The sequence below is a fragment of the Choloepus didactylus genome, chromosome 4 (assembly GCF_015220235.1).
Source record: "Choloepus didactylus isolate mChoDid1 chromosome 4, mChoDid1.pri, whole genome shotgun sequence".
Classification (NCBI taxonomy): Eukaryota; Metazoa; Chordata; class Mammalia; order Pilosa; family Megalonychidae; genus Choloepus; species Choloepus didactylus.
Window position 1 is genome coordinate 77,405,074 of NC_051310.1, and position 27,105 is coordinate 77,432,178.

The 27,105-nt window shown below is 37.1% G+C and overlaps 1 protein-coding gene and 2 pseudogenes across 5 annotated transcripts in view; 1 reads left to right on the plus strand and 2 right to left on the minus strand.

Annotated features, from left to right (window-relative positions):
- TJP1 (tight junction protein 1) overlaps positions 1-27,105 on the minus strand; it is a 112,168-nt gene that overhangs the window by 73,384 nt on the left and 11,679 nt on the right. For all 5 annotated transcript variants that reach the window (XM_037832880.1, XM_037832879.1, XM_037832882.1 and 2 more), the window contains exon 2: positions 10,640-10,696. In XM_037832880.1, coding sequence (XP_037688808.1) covers positions 10,640-10,696 — 57 coding nt within the window. The remainder of the gene's footprint in view (positions 1-10,639; positions 10,697-27,105) is intronic.
- On the plus strand, positions 1,406-1,698 carry LOC119531540 (annotated as a pseudogene).
- On the minus strand, positions 13,971-20,724 carry LOC119530883 (annotated as a pseudogene).

Below are 27,105 nucleotides of genomic sequence, written 5' to 3' on the forward strand. Positions count from 1 at the left end.
TGCAAATGGCCATTGGAAGCTGATGCAGACATTTTGGAGAATGCCATTTTGAAATGCAACCTGGAAGCAAGCAGACGCCAGCCACATGCCGTCCTAGCTAACAGAGGTTTTCCAGATGTCAATGGCCTTTCTCCAGTGAAGATACTCTTTGTTGATGGACACTTTATGGCCGTAAGACTGTAACTGTGTAACCAAATAAACCCCCTTTTATAAACGTCAATCCGTCTCTGGTGTTTTGCATTCCAGCAGCATTAGCAAACTAGAACACCCCTCTAATACCAAATACAGATAAAAATACTACAAGAAAAGAAAATTACAAACCAATTTCTGTTATGAAAATCTTCAACAAATATGTGCAAATGGAATCCAACAGCACATTAAAGGAATATACATGATGATCAAGTGGGCTTTATCCCCAGGTATGCAAAGATGGCTCAGCATAAGAAAATCAATTCATGTAATATACATAATTAACAGAACGAAGGAAAAAGTAAAAACCAAATATCCATCTCAATTGACGCAGAAAAGGCATTTGACAAAACTCAGCATCCTTTCTTGATAAAAACACTTAGCAAAATAAGAATAGAAGGAAACTTCCTCAACACGATAAAGGGCATATATGAAAACCCACTGCTAACATACTCAATGTTGAAAAACTGAAAGCTTTCCCCCTAAGACCTGGAACAAAACAAGGATGCCCACTGTCACAGTCATTCAACAATTTACTGGAGGTTTTAGCCAGAGCAATTAGGCAAGAAAAAGAAATCAAAGGCTTCCAAATTGGAAAGGAATAAGTAAAACTTTCACTATTTGCAGATGACATGATCCTATATAGGAAAAGGCCTGAAAAATCTACAAGAAAGCTACTAGAGCCAATAAACGAATATGGCAAAGTGACAAGGTACAAGATCAACAGGCAAAGTTGATCAGCAGTACTTTCTACGCACCAGTAATGAGCACTCTGAGGAGGAAATTAAGAAAAAAAAAACCCTTTACAATAGTAACCAAAGAATCAAATATCTTGGAATAATTTTAACCAAGGATGTAAATGACCTATATACTGAAAACTACAAAACTTTGCTAAAAGAAATTAAAGACCAAAATAACTGGAAGGTCATTCCATGCTCATGGATTGGAAGACTAAATATTGTCAAGATGTCAATTTTACCCCAAATGATTTACAGATTCAAGGCAATACCAATCAAAATTCCAACAGCCCACTTTGCAGAAATGGAAAAGCCAATCATCAAATTTACTTAGAAGGGAAGGGGCCCTGAATAGCCAAAACATCTTGAAAAAAAAAAATGAAGTTGGAGGATTTACTTTTTGACTTTAAAACTTATTACACAGGACCACAGCAGCTGAACCCAAGGACTTCTCTTGCAGTTCACAGCAAGATCCCAACATGGCCCATTACGAGGAAGTGTGCATATCCAGCTTCGTTAAGAGTTCAACCAGGCTATGCAGCAACCCAATGCTGAACCAGTTGTACAAGAGAGGCTAAAGCACGTTAGTGAAGGATGTGTGTTCATCTACTGCCAAGTAGGAGAAAGACCTTATTGGAAAGACCCAAATAATGACTTCAAAAAAAACCTGAAAGTAACTACAGCACCTACAAATATGGGACACCTCAAAAAACTGGTAGAATCTGAGTGTCTTCAGGCCAGCCTTGTGGAGATGCTCTTCTCTGAAGATTAAGATTTGATGACGGCAATTGTACCTTGATTTCCTGACCTTGCTATAGTATATACAAAACTGCATAATCACTTTGAATTCATGTCAGCAATAAATAATGATGGTGTTAAAAAAAACCCCACAAAAACCTAATATACTTCTAAACAAGAGGGCTATTAAAATGCTCATGGACCTTAAGATTCCTTGTAATATAAAAATGTCTTTAAGATACGGATAAATGAAGTCTTCAGGAATAGCAACAATAACTAAAAGGAATGTATTATTGGAGGTGACAGAAATAAGTAAAAGCTCCTAATATTGCAGCAGATAACATCCAACTCTCAGGGAGATTAAGGCCTTTTACCTTAAATTCTATGTATCTGCAAAGCGACCAGTATTCCTAAACTTTCTTTGGCTTTACAGTGTAGTAACCTTGCTGCTGAAGGAAAGCACAGTACATCTAATCCAGCTTCTGCTTAATCCATACAGTTTGTTCTGCAGCTGTCTGAACATGCTTCACCTGGGATGAAGTGGGTGGCAGGGGACTAAAAAGAATATATAACCTAGTGATGTGAAGAATTCCAGCCCTTGAGTCAGTCCCACTGCTGATTCTCTACTAGCTGTGTAATCACAGAAAATTTCTTTAACCTGTCTAAACCTCAGTTTCCTTCTCTATAAACAAGGAGTATTCTGAGAAATACTGTTCTGAGAAAGAATAAGCACAAGTGCTTGAGGTTCCACATCTTTGTTCTAGCCTAGTCAAGTCTAGTTAGTTCATCAATCTTCTCCCTGCCACCACTAGGTCAGTGAGTTACCAGTGAATCTTCTTTATAAAGCTAACTTACAAAGCAAGTGGTAGTAACAGGTATGTCTCCCTTCCCTTCAGAATTTAGAATCTACCTTTAAGCAATTCTTACTGCACAATTTAAAGAAATCATGTACTCTATTCTTTCATTCTGTAGATAAGAGGGGTGGAGTTGCTGATCCAGAAACAGTGTGGTTCCAGGAGATGGATTTGTCCAAGGCATCATTGTATGTCTTAGGCTTATGGTGTCAGTATATGTGGTGGGCCTGCCTAGCCCCCATTCTCCACTGTCTCCTTAAATTGGTCTAGAGCATCTAAAATTTCAGTTCTTAACCAGCTGATTATATTAAATACTAATAAAAATTTACAAAACCACAAAAAAAAGTATTACGAAGTGTGCTGGTTTGGATGTATTATGTTCCCCAAAACGCCATGTTCTTTGATGCAATCTTGTCGGGGAAGACCTATTAGTGTTGATTAGGTTGGAATCTTTGGATTGGGTTGTTTCCATGGAGATGCAACCAGTAATACCTTTGATTAGGGTGTGACCTGTTGATGGGATTGTTTCCATGGAGGTGTGGCCCCACCCATTCAGCTTGGGTCTTGATTTAATTACTGAAGCCCTATAAAAGCTCAGAAATAGAAGCACTTCAGAGAAGCTGCAGCTAAGAGCACATTTTGAAGATGGCCATTGAAAGCTGACACTGACATTTTGGAGAACACCATTCTGAAACACAACTTGGGAGCAAGCAGACACCAGCCACGTGCCTTCCCAGCTAACAGAGGTTTTCAGATGCCATCGGCCATCCTTCAGTGAAGGTACCCTGTAGCTGATGCCTTACCTTGGACACTTTAGGGCCATAAGACTGTAACTCTGTAACCAAATAAACCCCCTTTATAAAAGTCAAGCCATTTCTAGTGTTTTGCAAAACGGCAACATTAGCAAACCGGAACACAAAGCTACAGTAGTCAAAACAGCATGGTACTGGCATAAGGAGAGATATATTGACCAATGAAATCAAACTGAGAGTTCAGAAATAGACCCTGACGTCTATGGCCAACTGATTTTTGACAAGGGTGCCAAGTACACACAAATGGAAATTATAGCCTCTTCAACAAATGGTGCTAGAACTGGATAGCCATACCCAAAAGAATAAAGGAGGACCCCTATTTCACAGCTTATACAGAAATTAACTCAAAATGGATCAAAGACCTAAATATAAGGACTAGGATGATAAGGCTCCCAGGAGGAACACAGGGAAGCATCTTCAGGATCTTGTTAGGCAATGGTTTCTTAGACTTCACACCCAAAGCACAAAAAACAACAAAAGAAAAAAATAGATAAACAGGACCTCATCAAAATTAAAAACTTTTGTGCATCAAAGGATTTTATCATCAAAGTGAAAAGGCAGAAAATATTTGGAAACCACGTATCCAATAAGGGTTTAATATCCAGAATATATAAAGAAATCTTACAATTCAAAAACAAAAAAACAACAAACAACCCAATTTAAAACTGGGCAAAAGACTCGAATAGACATTTCTCCGAAGAGGATATATATATGGCTAAAAAGCACATGAAAAGTTGCTCAGAATCATTAGCTATTAGAAAAATGCAAATCAACACCACAAGATACCATTTGACATGCACTAGAATGACTATTACTTAAAAAAAAACAAAAAAAACCCCAGAAAATTACAAGTGTTGGAGAGGATGTGGAGAAACAGAAAAACTAATTCACTGCTGGCAGGAATGTAAAATGGTGCAGACACTAAGGCAGTTTGGCAGTTCCTCAGAAAGCTAAGTATAAAAATTACCATATGACCCGGAAATCCCACTTCTAGGTATATACTCAAAAGAACTGAAAGCAGGGATTTGAACAGATTATTTGCACATGGATGGTCACAGCAGCATTATTCACATTTGCTAAAAGAAGGAAGCAACCCAAGTATCCATCAACTGATGAAAGGATAAATAAAATGTGGTGTATACATACAATGGAATATTCAGCATTAAAAAGGAATGAAGCTTCGACTCATGTGAAAACATAAATGAACCCTGAATAGATCATTTTGAGTGAAATAAGTCAGACAGACAACGGAAAATATTAAGAGCTCACTGATATGAAATAATTAGAATAAGCAAACCTATAGAGTTAGAATGTAGAATACAGGTTACTAGGGGATGGGATGAGGGTACGGAATGAGGAATTAATGCTTAAATTGGTGGTGATGGTAGCACAAAATTGTGAACATAATTAACAGCACTAAATGATACATGCGAATGTGGTTAACGGGAAATTTTAGGTCATATATATGTTACTAGAATAAAAATTAAAAGAAAAAACATAAGACTCTACAACACAACTAACCCTACTGAAAACGATGAAATATGGTTAATAGTACATTTATAAAAATATTCTTCCATGAATTGTAACAAATATACCTCACTAATGCAAGGTTTTAATAATACGATGGTATATGGGGACCCTATTTTACATATTTTATGCGTGATATTTTTGTACACCAATAATTTCTTTAACAAAAAAATTAATAATAAATGCATAAAAATACAAAAATAAAATTTTTTTTTAAATTTTAAAAATTATCTTCCAGAAGTTGGTTTACTAACATTGGTGTGAAATTCACATAATATCAACAAAGTACACTGTTGATGTGGGCAATTTAGGAAGAAAGGAAAGAGCTGTAATAACACAATGATATCACTAGCATAGATATGATTCAGTTAAACACTATCCCTTTTTGCCTTGAGAGCAATCTATTTTTTAATAGTAATCTTCTACTACAAAAGTGAGTCCACATTTTGCAAAAATGTACTATGAGTTGGAAAATGTGTCTACCAGAACTAAAGATAATAACGATACTTAAAATAGCAACAATAAATACAAAATAAATATAACGTAGCAAAATGTGCAGGACCTGTAAACTGAAGATCATAAAACAGTGATTAAGGAATTAAAGAATAGAGAGATCAACGTGTATGATTTGGAAGATTCAATATTGGTAAGATGTCAATTCTCCCTCAAATTGATCCTTACATTCAACGCAATCCCAAAGATAATCCCAGGGGTTTTGTTTGTTTTTTTAATTGATAAAGTTCTTTTTTTCTAAAATTCATGTAGAAAGGCAAAAAAACTAGAAAAGCCAAAACAATTTTGGGGAAAAAAAAAATAGGCAGACTCACACCTACCTGATTTCCACTCTTGATATAAATCTATAGTAATCAAGACACAAACAAATGGTAAAAGGACAGACACGTAGATTAACAGGAGTCCAGAAACAGACCTACCCTCACACATATGTAATCCAATCAGCTCTGACAAAGACACAAAGGCAATTCATTTATCAACAAATGTTTGTTCAAAAAAGTGGATATCCATATGAAAAAAAAAATCTCTACCCGTAACTTTTTTTTAAAAGCAGTTTTAGTCATACACCATATACCATCAGTGGCTCTCAGTATAATCACAGAACTGTGCTTTCATCACCACAATCAATTTGAGAACAACCTCACTGCTCCAAAAAGAAAAACCCCATACCCCTTAAATCCCCCTATTATCGGCACTTAGCACTGGTCTGATACCTTTGTTACAACTGTTAAAAGAATATTATACTACTTTTAACTATAGTCCAAGTTTGCATCAGGTGCATTTTTTCCCATATACCAACTTATTATTACCACCTTGTAATAGAATTCTAGTTCATGGAAGAACATTCTTACATTTGTACTATTAACCACCTTCATAGTCCACAACAGGGTTCACTGTGTTATACAGTCCCATGTTTTATCCTCTAGTTTTCCTTCTAGTGACATTCACAACCCTAAACTTCCCCTTCAACCAAATTCACACATGATTTAGCACTATTAATTCACTCACAATAACGTGCTACCATCACTTCTATCCATTTCCAAACACTTACAGTCAACCTTATTAAAAATTCTGCCAATTATCCATCAGCTCCCCATTCATCATCCTCATTCTTCCTTCTAGTAACTTATATTCTAGATATTAACTCCATGAGTTTGTTTACTGTTTTAGTTCATATTAGTGAGATCACACAATATTTGTCCTTTTGTATCTGGCTTATTTCACTCAACATAAGGTCCTCAAGGTCATCCATGTTGTCGCATGCAACAGGACTTCATTTTTAACAGCTGAATAATATTCCATCATATGTATATACCACATTTTGTTTATCCACTCGTTAGTTGGGTTGTTTCCATCTTTCAGCAATTGTGAATAATACCGCTATGAACATTGGTCTGCAAATGTCTGTTCATGGCCCTGCTTTCAGTTCTTCTGAGTATATACATAGTAACACGATTGCCAGAGCATATGGCAGTTCTATACTTAGCTTCCCGTGGAACTGCTATACTCTCTTCCACAGTGGCTGTACCATTTTACATTCCCACCCACAGTGAAGAAGTGCTTCTAATTCTCCACATCCCCTCCAACACTTGCAGCTTTTTGTTTGTTTAATAGTAGCCATTCTAGTTGGTGTAAAATGATATTTAATTGTGGTTTTGATTTGCATTTCCCTAATAGTGATGTTGAGCATGTTTTCACGTACTTTTTAGCCATTTATAAATTTCCTCCTTGGAGAAATGCCTATTCCAGTCTTTTGTCCATTTTTTAAATTAGGCTGTTTGTCTTTTTATTGTTGAGTTCTAGGATTTCTTAACATAACAATTTATGTTCTTAACATAAAATTTAACTAATAAAACATCTAGCAAAGGAGAAAATCTTTGTGACCCTGGGTGTGCCAGTTCAATGTATTACGTCCTCCAAAAGCGCCATTATCTTTGATGCAATCTTGTGTGGGCAGACATATTAGAGTTGATTAGATTTTGAAATCCTTTGGGTGTTTCCATGGAGATGTGATTCAATCAACCGTGGACACGACTTTTGGTTGGATAATTTCCATGGAGGTGTTATCCCACCCATTCAGGGTGGGTCTGAATTAAATTACTGGAGCACTATATAAGCTCAGACAGAAGGAGCTAGCTTGCTACAGCCAAGAGGGACACTTTGAAGAATGCACTGGAACTAAGAGAGGAGCTTCAGCTTACACAGACATTTTGGAGACAGCCTTTGAAAGCAGACTTTTGCTCCGGAGAAGCTAAGAGAGGACAAATGCCCCAAGAGCATCTAAGAGTGATATTTTTTTGAGGAGCTAAAGCCTAGAGAGGAATGTCCTGGGAGAAAGCCATTTTGAAACCAGAACTTGGAGTAGACGCTGGCCTTTCCATTCCAGCTAACGGAGGTTTTCCGGACACCACTGGCCATCCTCCAGTGAAGGTACCCAATTGTTGATGTGCTACCTTGGAAACTTTATAGCCTTAAGACTGTGCTGTGTAACCAAATAAACCCCCTTTTATAAAAGCCAATCCATTTCTGGTGTTTTGCATTCTGGCAGCATTGGCAAACTAGAACACTGAGTTTGGCAGATTTTTCAGATACAGAAAAACAAAATCAAGATTGGTAAAAGCAAAAATTAACAAACTGGGCTTTATCAAAATTAAAGCCACTGTTAAGAGAAAGAAAAGGCAAGACTAAAGACTAGGAAAAAATATTCGCAAAACAATAGCTGATAAAGAATCTGTTAATCCAGAATATAAAAAAGAACTCTCAAGACTCAGTAAGAAAACAAACAAACCAATTAGAAATGGGCAAAGTATTTGAAACATTCTACCAAAGAAGATATATGGATGATAAATAAGCACATAAATAGACACTCAGTGTTCTAGTTTGCTAATGCTGCGGAATGCAAAACACCAGAGACGGACTGGCTTTTATAAAAAGGAGGTTTATTTGGCTACACAGTTACAGTCTTACGGCCATAAGTGTCCAAGGTAACACATCAGTAATCGGGTACCTTCACTGGAGGATGGCTAATGGTGTCTGGAAAACCTCTGTTAGCTGGGAAGGTACGTGGCTGGCATCTGCTCCAAAGTTCTGGTTTCAAAATGGCTCTCTCCCAGGACGTTCCTCTCTAGCAAGCTTGCTCCTCTTCAAAACATCACTCACAGCTGCACTGAGTTCCTTCTCTTTGAGTCAGCTCATTTATATGGCTCCACTGATCAAGTCCCACCCTGAATGGGTGCGGCCATGCCCCCATGGGAATATCTCATCAGAGTCATCACCCACAGCTGGGTGGGGCATATTCCAAGCAAATCTAATCAGCATCAAAACGTCTGCCCCACAAGACTACATCAAAGATAATGGCATTTGGGGGACACAATACATTCAAACTGGCATACTCAGTATCATTAGTCTTTAGGGAAATGTAAATTAAGACCTCAAGATACCACTACACATCTATTAGCATGGCTGAGATTAAAAATAAACCAACACAATGCAAATGTTGACAAGAATATGGAGCAACTGGAGCTCTTATAAACACTGCTGTCAGGAATGCAAAATGGTACAATTTGGAAAACAGTTTGGAAGTTTCTTGTAAAATGAAACATGCATTTACCATACCACCAACAGCAAAAATTCCATTCTAAGAAATTTACCCAAGGGAAATGAAATGTTATGTTCTTACAAAAACCATACATCAACACAGGTTTTAATCATAATCACCAAAAACTGCAAATGGCCCAAATGTATAACAATTGGGAAAAGGATAAACAAATTGTGGTAAATTCACTCAGTGGAATACACTACTCAGCAATAAGAAGGAACTAACTAGTGATAGAAGCAACATTATAAATCTCAAATGCATTAAGCTTAGTGTAAGATGCCAGTTTCACAAGGCTACTATTGTAAATTCATTTATACAGAAAATCCTGGAAGACACGAAACTATAGAAGAGAAAATAAAGCAGTGGCTGTTAAGGGTTGGGGGTGCAGGGAGGGATTAACTACAAATGGGCATAAATGAAAGTTTAGGGATGATGGAAGTATTCTGTATTTTTATTGTGGTGGTAGTGGTATGCATATGTCTACACTCAGAACTGTACACTTTGGGTGAACTTTATTGCATGTAAATTATACCAATAAAAACAAAAAAAATTAAGAAAAATAAATGTAATGTGATAAAATACCAAAGTATTATATCACAACCACCTAGTCAATAGATTCTAGTTAAAAACAGTAATTAAAGGCTAGCCAATTAAATGGTTATAAGATATGAAGTTACTTTATACATTTAATATGTATTTGATTTCGATATACTACCAATCAGTATATTTTGAACAAAGGGAGTCCATATTTCAGCTATATAAATTAGAAATTAGAAATCAAGGTACCATTTAGTGAGACATTAAAAAAGTTGACTACACTTAATCTCAAATCACTTTTATTTTTATACTTAATTTACCCATTATCTATTAGGCACAGACTCAAACATTCTTGAAATAAGCAGGGACAGAGTTCAAGTACATGTTTTCCCCCCTTTCCAGCTTCCTAGTAAGTATATGGCCTACGTTTAAATATTCTCTAATCTCTTTCTGTATGTTCTCTAACAGGAAGGGTAATCATTACAGTCAGCTCTCTTCAATGGGAGGAAAAGGGAGAATACGGAAGGCACTTACTTTATGTCAAGCATATATAATGAGCCCTGTTTTAAACATATAAAAACCAAGAATTCAGAAGGGGGTTGGATCACTTGTCCAGGTTTCTAAAGCAAGAGAAAATGGCAGAACTGAGGTTCAAATTGAGGGCGGTCTCTCTGCAGACAAAACTCTTACTCTTACTAATTTGAAGCAAAAGCTTGTGTCTACATATTTCAAATCAACAAGTATCTTTTTGGATTTTATTTTGCACATGACACTAGATTACCTGACTTAGTTTAAAGCCCCAAACCCATAATACTTATGGGTTGAAGCACATTACAATTTACGCCAACGTTCTGAGTCTAAATTTCAAAATTTAGAAAATAAATCATTTAATTTCTTAAGTCAAGAATAAAAACAGCATAAGATTATACAATTAACAACCAAAAAGGCTATGTGAAAAAGTAATCATGTTCACTTTTGACCTTAATAAAGAATGTATTGCAACTCTAACTTTAAACAAAGGAATACAAAAATTTTTTCCCCCTGGCTTCCTGACATCTGGTTTTCCTCTATTGTTTTAAAAAGCTGTCTGTATCCTGAGTTATACACACATTATTTACTGCAACAGAAACTTACCCTGTGAAGCGTCACTGTGTGTTGTTCCCATATAGCTGTTTCCTCCATTGTTGTGTTCTGATAAAGGAAAAAAAAAACAGATCATTTATCTTTTAAGAAAACGTCTTTAATAAAATGAATGAGAACATCCAGCAAACAACTTAGCACACTGAAATTCCAAACTTCATATTAGTAATGAAAGAAATACCCTGAAAAGAGCTTAATAATTACGGAAGGTTTTTTGTTTGTTTTTTGTTGTAAGAGACAGGAAACTACATAGAGGAACTTCCTTTGTTTTTTAACTTAGAATATACAAGATGCCTCTTCTATATTCATTTTATGCCAAGCAAAATGCTACAAAAATTAGTATTCAAGCTACCTACAACTTTGTAGCTAAAATACACAGCAGAGAATAAAAGCTGGAATAATATTATTTTTAAATATCCAATGGAACACAAAAACACTGAAAAGCATTCCTTATGTTGTGCAAAGGAAGGAAAGGTCAAACACCTCTGAACTCAGTAATTATAAATATGCATGTTACAGGGAAACAGATAGGACTATTTGAGAGGCTAACCAACAGTTGCTTTAATATCACAGTTAAATACTGCTGCTCTACCTAGTTTTAGTTGTACTACAGAATTACTTTCTCAAGCTTCATTTATAACCATAAGAAAAAAGTAACTTTTCTAATGTGGGTTTCTCACATGCACACATGCACACACGCACAAAGACAAGAAACAAATGAAAAATAAACAATCCCAAGACTCCAAGAATCACCATAAAATAAAAGCGACACAAGCTCCTAATGCAGGTCCTACTCAAACCACTGTGTTATCTTGTCATTAATTCCTTATTAAAGAGGAAAATAAATTATTACCTAAGGGATGAGTATTAAACAATTTTAAATAAATTCCTAATAAAATTTTGTTGAAATAACTGCTCTTGAGGCTTGAAGTAATTCAACCTCTCTTAATGTTACCATTTTATATGGTATTCCTAAAAATATATTATTTATATGCAAATTAAAAATAAGATTTCTCAGTTATCAAAAGGTAATGGGGAAGGTGAAAAAGCTGGGTATACAACATTCTCAGAACATAACTCAAATGCCTACTTCACAAGTGAGATCTGTTTTCTGTTACACTGCCGTCCTTAGCATTATGAGAAAATGCCCACCAAGGTGCCATGGGCCCATTTCTCCTCTCCTTCAGCAACTTTAACCCAAGATTAATGCCACTTTAGAAAATGAATCCCTATAAAGAAAGCCTGTTTCTCTAAATTCAAAGCAACTAGGTTAACCTTCCTGCAGATGAAAAGGGAAGAGAGAAAGGATCTCTCTGTTCACTCTGAAAGGGAAGAATTGCCAGTCATACCAGAGTTGTTTCACTTTTCTAATGAAACGCAGCAAAACCTCCCTTTAATAAGACCTCTGCTGGAAACAATGCAGTTTTGTTTCTTAACAAAACCTTGACCAGGTTTATGAATGCATTAAAAAAAATTTCTCCACCAATGTGAAGCCATGATGACATGAGTAATTCTGCCAAACATCAAGAGTCCCACTAAAACATACATGATAAAAATGTCTGCAATAATTTGCCTGCTTGTTCAATCTCACTGAGAACTACTTGCATAGATCTAAGCTCCTCCTTTTCTTGATCCACTTCTTTGACCAGAAGCATTGCCTTACCGACTTTCTTTTATATAACAAGTCCAAGTAACAATTTTATTCTACTTTACAGCACAATTTTTACATACATTTTAGTGGTTTTCAGTGTTACTTTTGAGCAGACTCTGAATGAATCCACAGAAGTTAATGCATTAAAAATAAAATACACAGTGAAACAACAGGCATCCAAATGTTGAGAATCATCCATACATACAGGGTATGGTTGGTGCTATCACTGAGTACCTTACCTACTTAGGAATTCACCAGAAAATACCAGTTTTCTGTGCCTCATTCCCACATAATTCACCAAAATCAGAGAGTTCTAAATATATTCACACAAAATAAGCCCTCTTTTAAAGCCACATCAGTTCAAAAATTCAATAGCAAACGAAATGTCATCAATCAATAGACAAACCCACTAAACAGGCAACGTCTGGCATCTGATCTAAAGGCAAGGTTGCTCAATTTATTAAAACACCAATGAGAGAGATTAACCAACAAAGCAACTGATATATGAATCTTAACATAAGAACCTGAGAGAAAACAAAAAAATAACACATTAAAGACTCACTGAGCCAGAATATAACCCATGGACTACAGACACATGAGTTTCTATCTGTCAAACAATGCTTTCAATATTTTTCTATGAAAAAAAAATGTGTGTGCGTGTCTATGTGTGTGTGTATAGATGCAGAGGAAAGGTAGAACAGTGTATTTACACATTTAATTCCACAATTTAAAATAAACACCAAACTGATTATGTAAAGCTAAGTGATAATGCCTTAACCATCAGGCCCCAAACAGGAAATGCAACTGCTCACTGCAGCTCTCAGCAATACTATCATAACACAGACGTGAACATTCATCCAGTGTTTGAAAGAGATCCTGAAGAAAACATGCAAAGGCATAGAGAAAAAGTTGAATCTTTTGAAAAAGTTACTGATATCAAAATACTTTTCCATCACTGGTAAACCCCACTAGACAAAGTGTATGGCCCAAAACAACACTGACTTCAGAGTCAGAGGTTGGCAGAAAAGTTTGGAAAACTTCAGTTTTTAAAAATTGGAAATTTCTCCCCATTTAATAAAACTATCAGTGCAGGTATAATGTGTGTTCATTTGTGAAAAGTTGACTGCCAACTTCAAAAATTCACATAAATAAAGATACACAGAGACGTGAGTCACTGGAATATTTTTTAAAAATTTACCAAAATCTAAAATTTTTAGTTAAAAAATAACCATGCGATGCCAGGATGTAGTAAAAAGCAGTGTACGTTCTGCCCATGATTCTTTACACAGCTAATGGGAAAGTGATAGAAACATTTTTTTTCTTAAAAAGAAAGCTTTGTTACTGCACTGACTTTTACAACCTGACCTAGAACTTAGAAAAATCATGCAGCAAAATCTGTAAAATGAAAATACAAAATTCTGGTTTGTAAACCTCAGTTGGCCAAGTCCTTCATGATAGTGGGATGGAATGAATAATTAGTTCCCTATCTACGTATTTACTGTGAGGGGGGATAATTCCAGAACACAGTTTTTATATTTTCAAAGTAATTACACTCAAAAGATATAAAGTCAGTGCAGTTGTCTTTGGTTTTTTTTCTGTGCAATTTTCAGCTCTCCCCTACTCCCAAGTGTCATAATTGAAATAATACTGGTTTAGAGACCTAGTACAGATTGATCATAAATGTCTCATTAAGTCTCTAAGACTGTGGTAAAGATATTTCCAAATGGTGTGGTAGTTGCACTGCAGCTGCTATGGCCACAAAGAGGTGCTGGAAGGCATGGGCAAATGGAATGACATCATCACTCCTGAAGAACAGAACTCCCAAGCAATAAATTAAGCCCCACCCCACCCCCACCCCCGCCACAGTGTTATTCATTGATGTCACCACAAGGCTGGAGAAAATCCCATTGAGAGATACAAAAAGAGCCAAACCAACTTACACTTTTCATGGTAGAGAAATACATAAATGGTTTCTCCAGCTGTCAAGAGCCAGATAAATCAACACATACGAGATGTCAGGGGTCCAAGTTCACGGAGATTTAACCATGGAGCATGTGCTGGTTTGGATATATTATGTCCCCCAAAAACCATGCTCTTTAATGCAATCTTGTGAGGGCAGACATTAATCTTTTGATTGGGTGTTTCCATGGAGATGTGACTCAATCAACTGTGGGTGAGACCTCTGATTAAATTATTTCCATAGAGATACAGACCCTATCCATTCAGGGTGGGTCTTAATTAAATCACTGGAGCCCTATAAAAGAGCTCACAGACAGAAGGAGCTTGCATCAGTTGAGAGGGACACTTTGGAGACGGCCATTTTGAAACACAACCCAGGACCAGCAGACGCCAGCCACATGCCTTCCCAGCTGACAGAGGTGTTCTGGATGTCACCGGCCTTTCTTCAGTGAAGGTAATGTCTTGTTGATGCCTTAGCTGGGATACTTTTATGGCCTCGGGACTTTAAATTTGTAAGCTAATAAACCCCCTTTACAAAAACCAATCAATTTCTGGTATTTTGCATAACAGTAGCTTTAGCAAACTGGAATAGAGCATAAGCAGCAGCAATAAAGAAATAGATAACCATTCTATCACATATGAAAACAATACTCTACTCTCCTTAAGTGGCTCTTTCTCCATGGTACATTGTGAAATACGGTGGTTATGATGAAGAGAGCCCAGAGGCCCACTCCATAAATCCATGCTTTTACCTTTTCCCAGCAGTCATCGGACAGCCAATGAAGGAAGGCACTGCCCACAATGGCTGGAACAATGAGGAATCCATGTGGGTAACAATAGCATGTTCACAGCAAATTGGTTTGTAGTGGCCATTGACTGGGCCCAATGGTTCACGAACCTGACAGGGTACAACAAGCCTCCCAAAACTTCCTGAAGAAATCACTCCTATGACCAGCTGATTTCAGATCAAATCCCAGAAATTGTCCTTGATTCCTATGTGTTCCTCACTCTCCAAATAAGAGTACTGTCAATGCTTCCTTCCAAATGTATTCCAAACTGTACAGTTCTAAAGCATCAGTATCTCTCATCGCTGGAATAGATTCCTGAACTCCTCCTCACGGGCCAGGTGCGCAGCCCTCATGGGCTTGAGCTGCTCCAGGTGCCGTATGTGCCTGGTGGAACCACTTGGCAGGGCAGAGTGGGAATGGGCCAGGCAGGGGGTTGGGACAGGGCATGGGCCAGACCTGACGGCTGGGGTGGGAGGGAGGCCGCTTAAACAGCCACCTCATCTGACTTTTCAATCCCTTTCCTAACAGCCCAAACTGAAAGTGATCTGAAAACAGTCATCTACTCTTCCTAATAACACACTCTGGTATGAAACAGTTTATCATCCTCCATATAGTTTTAATGGCCACACAGTAAGAATATTAACTAAACAGGGAAATTCATTTAAAGTTAAGGGGAGAAAGCAGGTTATGACACAGCTTGTACACTGTCATCCTAGTTTTGTTTTAACATGAGTACAAAAAAAGGATGAAAGGATATGCAAATGTTAGCAGTGATCATCTTCAAAGTGAAGGGTTTTTTTTTTAATCAGGTGTTTTTATCTTTTTGCTTCCCTTTTTCCATTTCCAATCAGAACAAATTGCCAACATATTTTAAGCCACATTCCTACTAGAAATTTCAGATATCTATTTTTAACTCAGCTTTTAGGACAATCAATACTTAAGATTACTCCGTCTTACAGTTCATTATAAGAAGGATTTATTCTACTGTTATTAAAGGATCTACACATTAAGATTTTAATGTACAACCTCCAAGAGATATATAAGAGAAATTTAAATTATTTTGCTTATACAAGTTAAGGGGGAAAAATACTAAAACACAACTGTTCCCAGCATTCCAAGTTAACATTAATGTGGGTTTTCTTTGAAGGAACTGAAAAAAGTATACATCTCAACCAACTCAAAGGCTTCCCCCAAAAGGTTATATAATAGCTCATTTATCTGTTGAAGTCAAATATAGCTTTATTAGATTGATCTAACTGAAAGGAAACCCCTGCACAAGAAAGCAATAGATGATGAAACCTTTAAAAGGGTGCTTAGTGAGGCTCTTAAACAGTTTACTAACCCAATTTAATATATAAATATTAATGTAATATTTATATTAATATTTATATATTTATATTTATATAACTCCATAATATAAAGGAGTGTCTTATCATTTCGTATTTTTTTTAAACAAGGATTAAAAAAGTTTAATCCATGGACCTTATCATCTCTCCACTCCTCAGCCTTTAGTTCCCTTCAGTAGCAGCAAATTTCTCTCTGTGATTGATTGTAACATCGGGCAATTCTAATGTGTAGGTTCTGAATGGAATGAGGGATGGATAGATGAACAGACAAGAAGATATGTAATAATCCAAATACAGCAAAGTGATAATGGTACCTCTCCGCTACATGGGACATGACTCCCAGTGATGTAAGTCTCCCTAGCAATGTGGGACATAACCCAGGGATGTGCCTGGCCCTGGCATCGTGGGATTGACAATGCCTTCTTGACCAAATGGGGGGAAAGAAATGAAACAAAATAAAAGTTTCAGTTGTTAAGAGATTTCAAATAGAGTCAAGAGGTCATTTTGGAGGATACTCTTATGCAGGCTTCAGTCAGATATTGCAATTTGCCACAGTATGCCAAGCCCCAACCAACGGTATTCCTGAAAACTCTAAGGAACATCCTATGTTCTAAGGCTCTATAAAAGTTTTACTTATTAATTTTTTCAGAAACTTAAAGCTTCCAGATTCCTATGTCAGATAAGCCCTAAAACCCAGAGGTACCAGTCTCTCCAAGAACATCAACCAGTTTCATTCCTCTACCTCATGGTGACACCCCTTTTCAGCACGAAGAAGTTAGAATGGTCACTGCCCATATATTCTTTTTTTTTTATTTTGAAATAAATTCAAAGTTATAGGAACAGTTGCAAAAACAATACTGACCCCATACACAGAATTCCATCATATCCTGCCGCCCTCCCCCGACAGCCCAATCCACCAACTTTAACATGCTGTCACATCGCTTTCTCCTTTCTTTGTTTCTCTGTTGGTAGGGCTCCCTTCAGAATCTGAAGCAGGGCAGGTCTTTTATTGGCAAAGTCTCTCAGCATTTGTTTGTCTCTGAAAAATTTAAGCTCTCCCTCAAATATGAAGGAGAGTTTTGTTGGATAAAGTATTCTTGGTTGGAAATTTTTCTCTCTCAGAATTTTAAATATGTCATGCCACAGCCTTCTCGCCTCCATGGTGGCCGCTGAATAGTCACTACTTAGTCTTATGTTTCCTTCCTTTGTATGTGGTGGACTGCTTTTCTCTTGCTGCTTTCAGAACTTGCTCCTTCTCTTCAGTATTTGACAGTCTGATCAGAATATGTCTCGGAGTGGGTTTATTTGGATTTATTCTATTTGGAGTTCGCTGGGCATTTATGCTTTGTGTATTTATATTATGTAGAAGGTTGGGGAAGTTTTCCCCAACAATTTCTTTGAATACTCTTTCTAGACCTTTACCCTTCTCTTCCCCTTCTGGGACTCCAATGAGTCTTAAGTTTGGACATTTTATTTTATCTATCGTATCCCTGAGATCCATTTCGATTTTTTTAATTTTTTTCTCCATTCTTTCTTTTGTTCTTTCATTTTCTGTTCTGTGGACTTCTAGGACACTGAGACGTTCAACTTCCTCTAATCTTGTATTGTGAATATCCAGAGTCTTTTTAATTTGGCCAACAATTTCCTTTATTTCCATAAGAACTTCTATTTTTTTATTTACACTTGCAATGTCTTCTTTATGCTCTTCTAGGGTCTTCTTTATGTCGCTTATATCCTGGGCCATGGTCTTCTTGATGTCCTTTAAAATTCTTTGCCATGTTTTCATTCCTCAATTGTAGGTCTTTGATTAATTCTGCTAAGTACTGAGTCTCTTCCGATACCTTGATTTGTGTGTTTGGAGCTGGATTCTCCAAATCGTCTGGTTTTATCATATGCATTAAGACTTTCTGTTGTTTTTCGCCTCTTGGCATTTGTTTTGCTTGATAGGGTTCTTTCAAGTTGTAAAAAAAAAAAAAAAAGGATATCAATCTAATTTTTCAGAAACACAGTTTGGTGATGTACACTTTCTCTAACTAACCAACAGATGGCGTCTGTGACTCATCTATACCCCTCAAATCAGTTCTCCACCTTGTTCCCGCGGTGCGTGGGGAAATGATTCTTGTGGGGTTCAGTTGGAGAACTCAGTTTGGGTGTGTTGCTGGCACCACCTGCCCTGAATGTGGGGCATGTGTACGGGTGGCCAGGGAGGGAGGACAGCTTTAATATTCAAATCCCCCAGGTTCCCGGAGATTCAAGGCCGCCGCAAGAGTCTAAGCCTTCATTTCAGTTCAGCCCCAGACCCTCTCTGTCGCTGTCCCACAAACCACCGGACTTGGCACAGCGTCCCTGGGTTCTCCAAGTGGGTCCCCCCTCCCAGCCGTGATCCTCCAGGAGCTCGGCCGAGGGAATGCTGTGCTACGTCACCAGTGCGCGCCGTCCCTCAAGGGAAGCCCTGGGCCGCCAGGCATGCAGCGGCGCTCTCAGACTGAAGCAAAGATGGCCGAACGGGGCGTCTCGACCCCCCTCCTCGCACAGTTCCTCCTTCCCAGCTCCGGGACAACTGGTGGGGCTCTGGGCTGTGGGCACAGCCCCGGGCAGGAGTTTATCCAGCCCTCTGGGGAACCAGCTGCGAGCCGTGGGGTTTCTTTCAGCTTCCAGCTCTCTCCTCCGTTCCACCGGCCCCGAGGGTATCTGCAGCGGACTATCCTCCAGGCCAGACACCGAGAAGCCGGCCCAGCCCCCTCTTGCTGTGTTTTACTGCGTGGTTCCCACTCCCGCAACTGCAGCCGCTCCTGGGTTTTCTTTTCTTTTCTTTTTTTTTTTTTAAAAGAGCCAGTCGCTCTCCAAATGCTAAGCCCTGACTTTCCCAGACCACTGCGCAGCTGCGGGTCTTCCAGCCAGCTTACTCACTCGTTTCAGAACGCAGACTCCCAGTTTCACCAAGTATACGGCCCCTGTGATACTAGCAGATCTCGTCCAGCTGGCACATCGCTGTAACCGGTATTCTGGGTCACTTCCTGGTTTTTATCTAGTGTTTTTCACAGAGGTGTTTTTTGCCCTGTCTCACCTAGCCACCATGTTAGTTTCTCCCCATATATTCTTAAAGATTGAGAGAATGAGCAAAGGAAAGGGAAGAGTTGTAAAGGACAAACTAGGGCTTAACAAATGATTATGACTACGGACTCATTATATAGATATTTCTTTTGTTTCTTCTTTATTAGAGCAGCCAGAAGGAAATACCTGAAACTGTGGAACTGTAATCCAGTAGCCCTGATCTTTGATAATGACTGTATAACTATGTAGCTTTTATCTTGTGACTGGCACCCTCTTTATCCAGTGAAAGGGTAGATGAGCAATAAAATAAAGAAATACAAACTAATAATAATAATAAATACTAGGTTGGGAATATGTCAGAAAATAACCCTATGTAAACCATGGATAATAGTTATTAGTACCACTTTAATAATCTTTCAACAATTATAACAAATATAACTACTATTAAAAAACAGATTTACAAAAAAGTGCCATCATCAATTTTAACAAGTTTTCCACATCAGTGCAAGTGTTGGTGGTGAGGTGGTGTATGGGAATCCTGTATTTTATGTATTCTGTAAACTTACACTTCTCTAATTAAAAAAAAAAAGTAAAAGAAATACAACAAATGTACCACACTAATGCAAGATGTTAATAATAGGGTAGTATACAGGAACTCTATTTCATGCATGATTTTTCTGTAAACCTACAACTTCTGGAAGGAAGGAAGGAAGGAAGGAAGGAAGGGAAAGAAAGGGAGAAAGGGAGAAAGGGAGAAAGGGAGAAAGGGAGAAAGGGAGAAAGAGAGAAAGAGAGAGAAAAAGAAAGAGAGAGAAAGAAAGAAAGAAAGAGTAAGAAAGAAAGAAAATGGTAAAATCTTAGTGGTCAGGATATAGGTATCCAATGTAAAATTCTTTCAACTTTGCTATATGCTTGAAAATTATCATAATAAAATGTTGGGGAAAAACTAAGGAGCTTCTCATAGTAAAAACATGAAGCTAATACTGATAGAAAACATTTTTTTAGTATCAGTAAATTTTTTAAAACACTATTTTCATCAGCATTACATAAAGAAAAAATTCTCATTAATGAGTGAGAATTCTGATGCTTTAAGAAAAAAAGGACAGGGCTTCTTTTGGACAAGAACATCACAAACACCTCTAGGGTGGGGAAAGGGAAACCATAGTGGGGGAAAGCTTATTTTTTCAGTTTTGTACAGTTTTACTGCATTCAACTATTGCCTACTGAAATAAATACTTTTTAAGATCTAATATCCTTATTGTAAATTTGCTTACCTGTCATTTCTCGAAAAGCAAAACACACATAGTATGCATAATGTAATTTACCAGGACATTCTGCAAAATCAACAGCCTCATTCTTAAGGCATGTAGGTTTGGGGAAGACCAAGGAAAAAGTGTACTATTTCTCTCAATGTGATTTCAGCACTATCATTCCCTAGGAACTTTGAAAGATGCCGTTAAAAAGTAAATGGTTTAGACCAGAAATAACAAGAATAGAGCCCAAATCTGCCATTAACTGGATACATGGTCTCAGTTTTTCTCATCTATAAAATAAGGAATCTGATTAAATTACCAAGGAAAAAGTCTTACCTAGTTCTAAAATTTTATTAGACTACAATTTCAATAAGCAGGCTACAAATTCGATAATTAGTAAAGCACTGCAGGCATCAAGAGTGATTATAATTCATGGTTGCTGGATTCTGAGTTCTGCTTACATTTTTAAATCAGCATCAACTGACTAGAATCACAATTTCTGAAGAAGCAAAAAGCTGCATTTCAGAATCGGCCAAGAATTTGTTTGGTTTCTTTGTCCTAAGCTCCAGCTGGCAAAGACACTACTCAGATCACCAACTCTGAAGGGCTTCTTGCCAAAATCATAGGCCCCAATTCCAGGCAGTTTCACTGTCCTTTAAGGGCTGATTACAGATAAAGTGGGAAAAGACAGGAAGACAAGAAAGAATGAACCTAGAATTGGGAGAAGATCAAATCTAAAATAAAATAAAGCCAAGTACTCTCCAAATGGTAAAGAATTTTAACTCCTGAATATTATCTAGACATACAGCCCATTAAGTTTTACTATCCTTGTAGCTGTAATTTCAAAAACAGCCTACTCATTTCACGTATTCATTCAACAAGCATTTATCAGATATTCTAGGTGCTGTGGAGACCAACGAAAACACAAGACAGTTGGCCCCTCCCTAGGAGCTAAAAGAGAGTTATAACACTAAATAAATGGTGTGTAGATGGTATGGAGGGTGGAAGAGGACCCGGCCTGCTGTAAAGATCCAAGATTGATTCCCTGAGAAAGCAACATTTGAGTTCAAGCTTGAAGGATAGGGGGAGATGGGGGCCAGGGATGATGTTCCAGGAAAAGAAAGAGCATGTCCACAAAATTATGTGATGTTGCACAGAACGGTGGCTTTGATATAGCCGAGTTGTACAATTTGCGAAATAGGAAAACGGTAAAAACAGAGGCTGCAAAGGTACCAGATCACAACAGACTTCATAATGCAAAGAACTTTAAACTCAATGGGAAGACACTAAGGAATTTGAGGCAGTGTAATGACATAATAAGAACTTATTCTGAAGGCTGTTATGTAGAAGATGGATTTGAGGCAGGGAGACCAGTTAGAAAGTTAGGGTAAAAAGGAGTGAGGAGTGAAAAATGACTCTTAGGTTTCTGAATTTGGGAAGTGGATGAAAAGCAGGAGAAAAAGATTACAAATTCAGTTTCAGACATGCTTAGTTTAAGGTGCCTGTGAAAATACCAAAGCAGAGATACAGACAGCAAACAGTTGGATATTCAGGTCTGGAGATCAAGACTAAAATCTGGAGTAGATAAGGATCTGAAAATAATAAACAAAGACTAAATACTGAAGCCACATGAAAAGATCCAATTACCAAAGGCAGTATATAGACTAAGACAACCCTGTGGACTACCAGTATTTTAGGTGGGGGAAAGGAAGAATCAAAAGAACGTGAGAAGTAGTCTGTGAGGACATGTGAAAACCAAGAGGAAAAAGCTAATACAAAGCATTATTTACTGTCCAGGGAAATACACCAAAACAAAACTGAAGACCTATCAATTTTCTGAGATCAATGTTTTTCTGACATCATAGAATGTCCATAATTTCTAAATGGTTAGACCTTTAAATATTGTTAAAATTATTTATCTAAAATACAATTATTTGGTATGATCTCTTAAATAAAGTATACTGAATACCCTTTTTTGATGACTGCAGTCCCCCAGAAGAAAAACCAAGTAGCAAAGTAAAGAATGTATAATAACACTCTGTTGCTCTCTCGGCTCCTCCTGTGAGTAAGGCTGCTATAGTAAATTATTTCTAAATTACTTTATGCTCCAAGTTGTTTCTATTTTTGTGGCTTTTTCTCCCTCCAAAACAGAAAGCAAAATCACCTACTGAAATGGCACTAGAGTCAAAAACTTAAGGTGAGATACGATACAAGTTTTAGTGAATAAAACAGATGATCCTTGCCCCTCACTGTCCTTCTAATTAAGTACTTAATTTCAAATTGTGATCACTGCTATGAAGCAAATGAAGTACAAAGAAAGGGACTAGTGCAAGTGTTTAAAAGGGAGAGGAAAATATACATTTGGAATGATGTGAAGGGCTGTCATTTAAACTTTCAGAATGGAGATACCCAAAGCAGTTAAAAAAAAAAAAAAAAGAAAAAGAAAGATTGGTCTAAAGGCAAATGAAGCGAGGTCCTGGAGACACTCAGGGATTCAACAAACTTCAACAATACAAGATAAGAACTCACAGAGCTTAAGAATTAAAATAATAATCAAAGTCACAATGCAGCAAATGCTGGATGAAAGGTCTCAATAGAAATTCAGTAAATTTAGCATCCAAGACTCCACTGTACTCAGTTACATTTTCAAATACTTTATTGTGTCCACCCTTTGGCTGACAATTAAGGAGAAAAATGATGAGATGGATATGACTGGGGAATATAAAGAGTTGGAAGAAAGACAATCTAGAATTTTTGGTTGATCAAACTGAAGGTTACTTAAATGTAAGTTCACAGATAAGTTGCTATATTAGTTGCTGTCCTAAGAACAGAGCAAACATTAAATATTAAACATTGATAAATTCCCACTAGGGACAGTTGCGGATATTCTGGGAAACTAAAAATCGAGAGCACTCTCTGCTTATTAAGAAGAAACTATTTTTAGGCATGGCATTTTCTTATGGCTGAAGATGAATTAAAAAACCTCTCAAATTCTTTGCAGGTAGAAAAAATGGGGGAAGAGAATGGGTAGCAGGGAAGAAGAGGGAGTGACATTTCTAAGTACACCTTTTTGTGTAGCTCTAACTCTTAGAACCACAATATTGTTTTCATGACATATCCTTCATATATCAAAAAAAAAAAAAAAATTAAAACCAACAGTTGTGAGAGGAACCCAAAATGGATACAATCAGCAATAAATGAATCTAACTGCATTACAAGTGAATAAAACAGCCACAGTGAAGAAGGTAGGAAAGAAAATCTAAACTGTCAAAAACAATCTTAACTGGATGCTGTAAGGCCAAAGATGAAGAGAACTGTACATAAATTCTGTAACTTAGTGTGCCAGTTTGAATGTATTATGTCCCCCCAAACGCCATTATCTTTGATGTAATCTTGTGTGGGCAGACATTATCAGTGTTGATTAGATTGTAATTCTTTGAGTGTTTCTTTGGAATGCGCCCCACCCAACTGTGGGTGATGATTCTGATTGGATAATTTCCATGGAGGTGTTGCTCTGCCCATTCAGGGTGGGCCTAAGTTGATCAGTGGGGCCATATAAATGAGCTGACATAACAGAAGGAACTCAGTGCAGCTGTGAGTGATATTTGAAGAGGAGCTACAGCCAAGAGGGACACTTTGAAGAATGCACTAGAACTGAGAGAGGAGCTTCAGCTTACAGAGACGTTTTGGAGATGGCCTTTGAAAGCCAACTTTTGCTTCGAAGAAGCTGAGAGAGGACAAACGCCCCAAGAGCAACTGAGAGTGACATTTTGGAGAGAAGCTGAAGCCTAGAGAGGAAAGTCCTGGGAGAAAGCCATTTTGAAACCAGAACTCTGGAGCAGACGCCAGCTACGTGCCTTCCCAGCTAACAGAGGTTTTCTGGATGCCATCAGCCATCCTCCAGTGAAGGTACCTGACTGTTGATGCGTTACCTTGGACACTTTATGGCCTTAAGACTGTAACTGTGTAACCAAATAAACCCCCTCTATAAAAGCCAATCCATTTCTGGTATTTTGCATTCCAGCAGCATTAGCAAACTAGAACACTTAGTAGAATAAGTCTTTTCCCTGAGGCTATGGGAAAATTTTGAAACTATTTTATGTATATACTATGGAAGTAAACAAATAAGTAAATATATTGTAGGCAATGAGAGCTGTGTTTCTCAGAGAAGAAAGTTATCAATAAAAAAGGGGGAAGGCTAAAGTGAACTCTACGGCATGAAATCAGAATACAAGTTATTAGTATAAATTCATGGTTTTTACTGTATATGCAGAGATAGAAAGAAAAAGAGACCTGGGCATGCATAGATGCACAAAGTATGCATACACATATTATATTTCCTAGCAATCAAAGCCCAATAGCTATGAGCACACCTAGCATGGTGATCTTAATTTCTAAACATCATTCTTCAAATAAAAGGAACTAGGGCTTCTGGTTGATCCAGGGCTGTTGCAAGGAAAATACAACATGAACTTAGAATATCGTGTGGCACCAGAAATTAACAAGTTATGCAAATACATCTCAATAAAAATGCAATAAAAAATAAGAAAATGCTATCAATAGAAGTATTTGTCTAATGGACACAGAAACTAACCTGAAGGAGTTTCTAGTGACCAAAGTCGAAACAATTTGTGAAACAAAATAATGATGGTATTGGATTTCAACCAACAGAATAAAAAAAATATTCATGAGTCCATAAAGATATAATCAAATAAATAAATGGGAAAGGAACAGTTCTTCCTTACAATAGAATTCCAATTAATAAATGTAGAAGGGAAAAGAGAAATATAATTACCATTAGGCAAACTCAAAAACTGCTGCAAGTAAGAGCCAAAGATGGAGAAAGGTTGAGGAGTAAGACAATTAGCATAGCTTCAAAGTATCTCCTCCAAGATTATTATCAATTACTAAACCACGGTAACTTTAAAGTGTTTTTCAAGGTAAAGATCTCCACAGTAATAAGACACATCATAATCATAAACCCCTTGATATGATGCCCCAAGGACACAAAATTATTTTTACAGTATTCTTGCCCAAAATACATCATCTCATTCTAATGGTGCAAAAACAGACAAAACAAATGGGAGGACATTTTACAAAATAAACTGATCAATCCTCTTCAAAACAGTAAAGGTCATAAAAGGCAAAGAGAAGACAAGAATCTTGTTACAGACTGAAAGAGACCAAAGAGAAATAACAACTAAATGCAATGTGGGATCCTAGAACAGAAAAACTGCTAAAATTCAAGTAAGGTCTGTAATTTTAATTAATATTATTGTACCAATATCAAATTCTTGCCTCTGATTACTGTTCTATGGTTAAGTAAGATGTTAACATTAAGGGAAGTGCAGAGAGGGATATAAGGGAACTCAGCAGCATTTTTGCAAATTTTCTCTAAAATTAATTCAAAATAAAAAATTGTTTAAATCCCTCCAATTTCTAAATAAGATATATTTTAAAACTAAATATGAAAAACCAAGATAACCAAAGTACTCAATGAAAAATAGACAAAATTTCTAGACTCAACAGGCCACATTTCTTTACACTCAGCCTCCTTCCTTCACTTTAAACTCTGAAACTATATTAAACAAATCACTAAATGCTAAGATGAAAAGGTGACAAGCTGTGTTTCAACTGTTAAGACTCACTTAGGCACATCTGTGAGCTTCCTCATGATTCAACTTGCAAAGGGAGTAAACAAAATCTTGCCATAATTTTGCTCAAATGGCTAAACACCAGTTTGATGGGGTAAGATTAGAAGGAAATTACTCAGGTAAGCACCCTCCAAACTAACTCCAGGAAGATCTGAGAAATCAATCACAAAATTTGGGGTTTTAAGGACCTTTCTAACCCAGTAAGTGACCAGGAACCTCCAAGCTGAAAATCTTACCATTAAGGTGGCAGTATAATGGAACAAAGATCAATAAGGGAGTAATTATACCAGTTTTAAGGCAAGCTATTTAGGTCTTAAAATTTATGACTTTTTCCATATACAAGGAAGCATCACTTACTTTCATATAAAACAGAGTTATAAAAGTAACTTGACATATATATACACACACATATACATATATATACACACATATAATATAGTATTCATAACCAGAATATACAAAGAATTACCATCAACACACATAGATAGCTTAATGGAAAAGATGGTTTAAGGGCTTGAGGAAGTATTTCACAAAAGAGGTTATTCAAATGGCCAATAAACATGTGGCAAAAGTGCTCATCCTCATTTATCAACAGGGAAATACAAATTTAAAACACAATGTAATGCTACTATACAACCATGAATAAGCTCTAATGAAGAATACTAAATGTTAGTGAAAAATCTGATCAGAATGCACACTGCTGGCAGAGTGTAAATTGGTATAATTGCTTTGGAAACCTGGCAATATCTAACAAG